At 53.0% G+C, this 8,398-nt stretch overlaps 1 protein-coding gene across 2 annotated transcripts; it reads right to left on the bottom strand.

Annotated features, from left to right (window-relative positions):
* Positions 1-317: 317 nt before the first annotated feature.
* Positions 318-6,982, bottom strand: TEX261 (testis expressed 261). Of its 2 annotated transcripts, none has more exons than XM_045979245.1 (6): positions 6,832-6,982; positions 5,115-5,194; positions 3,839-3,992; positions 1,961-2,028; positions 1,127-1,229; positions 318-959 (listed from the first exon to the last, which is right to left on the bottom strand). In XM_045979245.1, exons 1-6 carry the CDS (start codon positions 6,848-6,850, stop codon positions 844-846), a joined length of 540 nt encoding a protein of 179 aa, XP_045835201.1. In that variant the 5' UTR covers positions 6,851-6,982; the 3' UTR covers positions 318-843. The 2 variants fall into 2 exon arrangements, with proteins under 2 accessions (XP_045835201.1, XP_045835200.1); XM_045979244.1 differs by lacking the exon at positions 6,832-6,982 and adding an exon at positions 6,143-6,318.
* Between the last annotated feature and the right edge of the window lie 1,416 nt (positions 6,983-8,398).

Genomic DNA, 8,398 nt, shown 5'->3' with positions numbered 1-8,398 from the left:
GACTTACAAATAGGATATTGCAGATGTTCTGAAAGTCCAACCCAGTCCCAAACTGTCCTTCCTCTGCCCCCAGTGTCACAGCCATGGAGCCATGGGGAAAGAAGAGATGGAAGAAAAGGGAGGGGCACTAGAAAGGCTGCCTCCGCCCCCAACTCCCCTGACCCGGTTCAGCTCCTCATCTCTGCCCATTTCTCACAAAGGGCCGTGAGAGCAGTCCCTCTGGGAGGGCAAGACCCAAACCCAGGAAAGGAGCCTCTGGAGCAGAAAAGCCAGTCCAGTCCAGGGCAGAAGGTCAACAGGAAGAAAGGGAGATGAACTTTCAGGATATTAAGGCAAACAGTGCCACCTAGAATCTTTATTCAAATGGGAACCAGCACTTGGGACAGAAATCACAGTTCAACCGCAAAAACTATTTCTCTCAGAAGTGCCAAGCCACGACCCCTCCCCAGGGCCATGTGCCCAGAGAACTTATTCCTGTCTGCACTCCAGCTTCATAGCTCCTGCCCTGCCTGCCCCAGCTGAGCCAGAACCTCCTGACACCATGGAAGCGGGCAGGAGGGTCACAGAGAGCTCAGCTTCTGCCTAACCAGATGGACTGTGGCCTCCTGGCTAAGCAGGCTCTGCCATCCTCCCCGGTGCCCTCTGGGTCGCAGCCTCTAGCAGCGTCAGATCTGAGCCAAGCTGAGCCCTTCAAGGACGGTGGGGATGAGGGCTTTAGGGAGAGTCAAGGGGACAAGGGCCAGGGCCAGGGGATAGTGCCTTCCAGGCTCACAGCCCCATCTAGTGCAGAGGCCCAGGCCCTGACTCTCCTGATCTTGTCCCCACATCCTCTCCCCAAGGGGATCAGTATATCTTCTGACGACTGGGTAGAATGGCCTCTTTGATGAAGGAGAAGACAACCAGGATCCCTAAGCGTTTGCCCCGCTTGCCTTTGGTGAAGTAATTGGAGACCACGTCATCTGTGGAGACACAGGCAGGAGATGAGTGTGTGTGCCACCGTCTACATGTGAGCATGGCTCTCCCCACCTGGTGCCCGAGTGTTTCCATCACAGGGCTGGGCTCGGGCTCCCCACACGACCCAGGCCTTCCTGAGGTCATCCCATGGTGACCCATGACCCCTTCTCACCTCCTGGCTGCATGGTAGAGGGCAGGATGTTCTCCCCAGCCGACAGGGACACAAAGAACGCAAACGGGATTATCCACAGACAGAAAGTGAAATAGGCCAGGACCTGGCAACAAGAGACACTGAGAAGACGGTGCCCTGGAGGTGCCAAGGGTGGGCGACACATGGTCACCATGCATCTTGCAGAGGTGGTCAAGAATGCACAGAAGGCCCCACACCTATCTCTGAAGGAGGCCAGGAAGCAGAGCCAGGGCAACCCCAGACATGGAGATAATCAGTGGGGAAAGGGGCAGGTCGAGGATGACCGCGTGGGACCACAATCCCCAAACCCTGGTCACTAGGACAAACTACCCTTCCGAACTGAAGGAAGCAGATGGAGGGCAATACCATGACTGACCCATATTCCCCTCAAAAGTGATCTTGTTCTTTCCAGGGGTCCGAACTGGAGCAGGAGCATGTGGAGAACCCCTGAGAGGAAAAAAGCCTAGCAGGCTGCTGGGAGGAGCCGGGCTGTAGGGCTGCAACCTGCCCAGCCCCGTGAGGTCTGGGTCAGACAAGTCCACCCCAACGCCCCGTCCCGACCTCATGGTGTTAGGCTGTGATCCTGGGAGAACCAAAAAACTCCCTGGGAGAGAGCAGTGTCCTCCCCGCCTCAGCCAAAGACATCCCTGCTCCTCAGCCACACCACTTTCTAAACTCATCAATACTATTCTTTTTAAATGTGTTATCCCCAAGTAGACTAGTTCAAATCCCAGCTAAGTTCACGGAGCAAATCATGCAAGTCCCCTTTACTTCCTCTGTCCCTGCCTGTAGTTTGACATACCAAACACTTCTTACCTCTGAGAAAGGGTAATATTCTTCTGCAAAAAACTGAAACGCTAGGTAATGATTCACCACCACTAGCCCTGTTGAGGGAATGAAGAGTTAGTCAGTTTGGGGGGGAAGAAGCTGGACTTCTAACCTTCAAAAGGCCCCTGGGAATTGGGATCCTGAGTCTTAGTCCTGATCTTACACCCAGCTTAGAGTATGGCTATAAGCCAAGTACACTACCTTCCGAAACGCAGTTCTCCCTCTTTAAAAATAGGGGGGTTAGCTTCTACCTTCCCACTGCAGAAGGGTTAGAAGGCAGATAAGAAAGCTCTTTGAATGGCATAATAATGAGACTGGTTACATAATCCAAAGCACTGTGACAATTAACCTGCTTTTAAATGGATGTGAGTCCCGAAGAGTGCCCTCCCCGGGGCGGTGGGTGCAGGAAGTCATGTGTGGGCAGATAACATACTCCCAAGAGGTTCCACTCTGAACTGGGCAGACCTCAAATAAGGAGGCTTTCACTCCTCAGGAATACAAGGGCACAGTTTGCTAGATGCTCTGGGGTGCAGTTTTAGGGTTCCTCCAAATTCTCGGGGAGAGGGTCCTTCCTCATTCTGCCCCAGGGTAGGGCTCACTGGTCTAAACTGGTATGTAAAGGACACAGCCACATTTATGGAAGAGAGAGACAACTTGCAGATCCTCGGGACGGGCCGCTCAGAGAAAGGCATCCTGGCCTGTTCTCATGGTGAGGTGAAGGGTAGGCACCAAAACAAAGCACCCACTGAAACTGACCACCAGAGCCAAATGCCACATCTTCTTTCTCTTTCCTCCTCTCTTGCCTTTCCCCTTCTAAGGCAGAGCCTGGCCGTGCCTAGCCACATGCTAAGACTGGGGAAACTGGAAGACAGATGGTGCCTGATGCCCACAGATTTTCGGCAAAACTCTCAGACATCTAAAGGGCAGGTTGGGGGAATGACAAAGGGAGACCGGGAGGGCCTGTTACTATAGTAGCAGGGACAGGGAGGGTTCTACTCTCTGGGAAGATGCAAAAGGGGCCTGGTGTCCAGGGAAGGACTCCCCACACCAACCCTCACCAAACACATCCTCTGGTGGGCTCCACCAAGGCACTCAGGGTAAGAGGCCAGTCCTACCTTTAACCCGGTGCCCTTCTTGGGAATATTCTCTTTCCACATTCTCCCACAGAAATAGTCAAGTAGCTCTAGGAAACTCCCAAGTACATGTCACATCCTGCCCAAAGGCTAGATGACCAGTAATGATTAATGGGAGAAAAGACAATCCTGATAACCAAACACTTCTCAGAATCTTTTCTGGGGATATCTGTAACCGTCTACTGTGTGTCAGCTGAGTCCATCATCTCTGACTAGACCAGGAACCTAAGGCCAGAGAGGAGAAATGACTCCCAGGATCAGAAAGCAGTGCCAGGTTAAAGGCAGAAAGGTCAGGATCCTCTAAACATGTTTGTCTACCCCAACACTGGCACCTGCAGGGGAGCCCAGAGCCCCATGAAGCCCCTTTGGGCCAGACGACTAGGCGGGGAGCTACCTGCCTGCCAGGGTAGGGCTTTGGGCTTTTCCTGGCCAAGTGGTTTCTCAGGGCCCATAACTACACATTGAACCCGCATTTTCTCCCTTCTCAAATTCACCTCCCTGGGAAAGCCCTCCTTAAATATCCTACCCTCCACACCATCCCCCCCCAAATACTAGTCACTAGAGCCAAGTAGACTCTAGGCTCCTCAAGTGTGAGAAGACCACGTTACCAATCAGCCTGGCCTCTTGGAGGATCTGAGTGGTTTGACCCTTTTCTCCATATCCCCAGCGAGCCCTGGACTGAGCTGGCCAAGTACAACCACCTCGACTGCCTCCCCAACCCTGCCCCTCTCACCGCATGAAAGGATGAAGTTAGGTGAGGTCAGCATGATGAAGGGGAAGGTCTGGAGGAGGCCAAAGTAGACGAGGTTGGTGAAGAGGCCCACGCCGATCATGAAGGTGGGGAAGCGCTCAAACACGTAGAGGCCAATCAGCACAGCTGTGGAGAACTGAAACAACCAGAGGGACACAGTGCAGGGAGCCTCTTCTACGCAGCCTTCTTGGTCTTACTAACCACACCCACCTGCTCCCGGCAACACTAGGTTCATGCTTCAATCCCTTCTTGTTTCACAAGTCCTCCCCAACTTGTCTCTCCGTGCCCAAAGGGCAGCATCTTTTAATGGCATTCTAAAAATTTTTCACAGCAAAATGTAAACATTTTACAGACCAAATTTCAATTCTAGTCTCTTCTATTTTTTGAAAATGCTGATCGTGACCTACTGAACTGATGACACAACCCAATAATGAGAGCTGCGACTTGAAAACACTGTTCTGAAGGGTTTACGATTGTCAGCACTTAACAAATGGCAGTTGGTAGAATGAAGAGTTAATTCCTGTACCAAAACCCACAGGACAGGCCTCTGAACCCAGACCTTACTGCTAATGGTCTTGTCTCCACTACTAACCCTCTACCCCAAGCCATGTCCTGAGTGGCTGCTGACACGAGGTGACTTGAGAGGCACTGGACTTCTCCCATCCGAATGGTCCCAATCCCCACACCTTCCTGCAGTTGGAAGGAATCTATCCGCCAGCAGGCACTCCTGTAACTTTGACATCAATGGCAAGGATTGTCTCTTCAGGAACAGAAGCCTTCTGTGAGGGCAGGGCCTAGGCCAGGGAAGGCGTCTCTCTCTTAGGACAAGTCACTTGATCCAATCAGAAAGAGGGCAATGAGTACAGTACTCTAACTCAAGTACTCAAAACCACCCTTAGGTTCGTTCCTCTTCGTTCTAAATGCTGCGGAGGGAGCAAGGGGCTATAGAGTCAATGGGAAACAACCAAGTAAAGGCCAAGCCATGGTCCTGTCAACACAGAGTGTGCACTCAGCTGTTATCCTAAGGATCTGAGAACAGGGTCTGCAGTGAAGCACTGCCACTTGGGGAAGGGAGCGAGGAAACACCTGGACCCAGAGAGCAGACTCAGGAGACAAGGGGCAGGTGAAGGAGGTAGGGATGGTGCCCTCAGGAAAACAGCAGGGACAAAGGTCTCATCACCCCTGCCAAACTCTCCCCACTTCCTCCTTTGAGGCTGGCCAAAAGAGGGGATAATCCTGGGAAGCAACTGCCACTTACCCAGATCATGTATTTTATGATCCTGCTGGTAGCCACCGTATATTCTTCTATCAGTTCTGCCAGGTAATAAAGTCCAGCCGCTGGGGGGTAGGGAAGAGGAGCAAGCAGGGAGAACATTAGCCAGGGTCACTTCCACCATCCTGGTCTGCCTCTGTCTGCAGCTGGGATCCCATCAACCCCTCATGACTCCCTAAGGAACAAACCAAACAGCCCATGTGGGGTCCTCCCAAGTCTGAAGAAGCAAAACTTTGTCAGGGCAACTGAAAAAAGATTTCGTAAAACTGAATAAAAAAACCTGTATCTGATGCCTGAGCACAATGCTAACCTCTGGTCCATGAAGGGGGAATTTCATTCACTCATTCACTAAATATCTGTTAGGCACCTGGTATGGGTCAAGTGTCTGGCCCAGTGAAGAGAAAACAAGGGTAAGCCAGGCAAGGTCCCTTCCCTGACCCAGCGTGGGTAGAGGGGTAAGGAGAGCAATCAGCCCGTCCCGGTGTGACAACTGCTACGTCAGACAAAGTACAGGGCACAACCAAACCCCATAAGGAGAGCTTCCTGGAGGAGGTGAGATCTCGGCTGGGACCAAGAATAGAAACTCGCCAGAAGGGAAAAGCGTGTCAAACTCCAACAGAGTAGGCAGTACGAAGGGCCACAAGTGAAAGGGTGGGGATAAGCGTCGGGGAAAAGTTCAGCACGATAATGCCACGAGGGTGGTGGGCACAGCAGCGGTTGCGGGTGCGCGAGCTCCGGCAAGGGGCACTCGAGTCAGCCACTCCCAGGCAGTGCCGGGGCGGGTTCAGGGACCCTGGGAGGGACCCACGGTCCCACTGGGCTAGTGGGGTCAACAAGAGGGGGCAGGATCCGGCTGGACAGGGAAGGGGAAGGATGCGAAGGCTGGAGCATCGGACAGGAGTCCCCCGGGTTGCTCCGGCGCCCCCCTGATGCGACCGCCCTCGTGATGCGACCCCCGGCCAGCACAGATGCCGGGACAGGAGCCCGCAGGGACCCGGGTCGCGCACTCTCACCGACGGCCAGCGTGATGAAGGCCACCTGGATGAAGAGCGAAAGCCAACTCAGCACGTACATGAACCACATGGCGCCCCCGCCCCCCCCGCCCCCGAGCGCCGGGACGGGCCTGCGCGCTTCGGCTCCGGCGACACGGAGCCGCCGCCACCTTCGCCGCGTCCCCGCCCCGCGGACGGCGAGAGGGCCGTGCGCCGCCGCCGAGAGGAGCCCGGCCGGAGCGCCGCCCCCGGCCGAATCCGGACTAGCGCCACCTGCCGGCGCGGAAGACCATCCGGCCGCGGCCGCGGCCGCGAACACCACCCTGCAGGCGGAGCCGCTGCCTCCCGGGGCTGCACCCAGGGCAGGGCCCGCGACGCCACTCGGGGAGGCAGGACGGTGCCCGGGAGGCGGGGGACGCGGCGCCTCCCGGAGGGACAGCGTTCGGGGCACTCCCTGGGCGCTCCCGCGCTGGCGTGGAGAGGGTCTGGGGGGCGAGAGGGCCGCCTGGAAGCACCCGAGCCGCTACCGGCCGGAAGCCCTGCAGGGAGGTCGCCCGCGGAGCTTGTCCTGCTGCCGCGGCTGAGCCAAACGACTTGGTTGCGTGCCTAACGGAGGCCAGGCCCTGTGCTAAAGGCCATGCTGTATTTTCGGGAAGGAAGTTGATTTTAAGTCATTTCAGGATGGGGAAGCTGGGGCCAAGGAAGGTTACCTTGCCTTAAGCCATACATCTAGGAAGCGGCGCGGGCGGGAGTTGGGTGCCTTTAATTAGTCATCCTCAGGCGTAAACTCTCCCTTTAGGCTGAGTTCCTTTAGGGTACCTTCTGCATCTTTGTGTCGCCGGCACATCGCCAGTGGCGGGCACGCAGGGCGCCCACTGGGCCCTGAATGCATTTACTAGACCTTGGAAGAGTTACTGAGGGGGCGGGAGGACAGGGGAGCCCTTGTTAAGAAGCTCCCCATCTAGTGGCCACGACAGGCATGCAGAATAAAGTGTCTGTTGGGGACTGAGCTAAACTATTTATCTCGGGATGATCTTTACATGCATAAAAATGAATACACATTCCTCAAAGATTAAGCATAGAACTACCATATGGTGCATCGATTCCACTCCTCGGTATATACCCCCAAAGAACTGAAAGTAGGGACTCCAAAGAGTTAAGTCTACACCAATGTTCATAGCAGTTTTATTCATAAAGGTGGAAACATCCCAAAAGTTCGGCAGCAGGTGAATGAATAAACAAAAGGCGTTTTATATATATGATGCGATACTATTTAACTTCAAAAAGACATGAGATTCTGATGCATGCTACATCATGAATAAACCTTTAAGACATGCTAAGTGAAACAAGCCAGACCCAAAAGGGCAGATATTGTATGATTTCACTTATCTGAGGTATCTAGAGTACTCAAAATCGTAAACAGAAAGTAGCCAGTAGAGGAGGGGAACAGAGAGCAATGGGGAAGTTACTGTTTCATGGGTACAGAGTTCCAGTTGGGGAAGATGAAAAAGTTCTGGAGATGGATAGTGGTGATTGTTGCCCAACATTGTGAATATGCTTGATGCCATTGAACTGTACACTTAAAATGGATAAAATGGTAAATTTTGTGCTACATATATTTACCACAATAAAAAATACATAAGGTTACAACAAAGAAATTATACTGAAATGCAGATATCAAAATATTTTTTAGAAAACCAAATATGTGATATAGTAATATGTTTCTTTGTTAATGCATACCATAACCAGATCTAATGGAAAATCTAATAACTACCTGTTAATGACATAGTAAGAAATATATATGTTTGGCCTCTGCTCCCCTTCTTGGCACAGACCTCCTGAAACCTTTGTAATTTCCCAAGCGGTAGAGGTGATAAGAGTGTGTTAAACAGAGCTCCCAAATCCCTTGGGATTACCAGGGTGAGGGGAGCATCTTTGGTCTAAGGAGGAGACTCTGGGTTGGCTCCTGGATGGATCAGGATGGGGGCTGGCCACCAGAAAGACCAAGTCCTGATTAGAAGCTTGGAACTTTCAGTCCCATCCCCCATCCTCCACTGAGGTGAGAAGGCTGGAGATTGAGTTAATAATCAGTCATGACTGTGTGATGAAGTCTCCATAAAAATCTCTAAACTATGGGGTTCAAAGGTTGGTGAGTGCATCCACATGCTTGGACGGTGGCCCACCCCAAATCCACAGGGACAGAAGCTCCTGGGCTCGTGAGCCTTCCAGACCTCACTCTATGTGTACCTTGATCTGGCTGTTCATCTGTACCTTTAT

Source organism: Meles meles, chromosome 15 (assembly GCF_922984935.1).
Source record: "Meles meles chromosome 15, mMelMel3.1 paternal haplotype, whole genome shotgun sequence".
NCBI classification, from domain to species: Eukaryota; Metazoa; Chordata; class Mammalia; order Carnivora; family Mustelidae; genus Meles; species Meles meles.
Note: the sequence above shows the minus strand (reverse complement) of the source record. Positions and strands in the feature narration are given on the sequence as shown.

Excerpts from the sequence above, each read along its gene's own strand:
- TEX261 (XM_045979244.1), bottom strand. The coding sequence starts at position 6,212 with ATGTGGTTCATGTACGTGCTGAGTTGGCTTTCGCTCTTCATCCAGGTG. Across the intron at positions 3,993-5,114 it reads TCATAAAATACATGATCTGG|TTCTCCACAGCTGTGCTGAT; the intron begins GTAAGTGGCAGT and ends TGGTTGTTTCAG. Across the intron at positions 1,230-1,960 it reads AATATTACCCTTTCTCAGAG|GTCCTGGCCTATTTCACTTT; the intron begins GTAAGAAGTGTT and ends TCTTGTTGCCAG.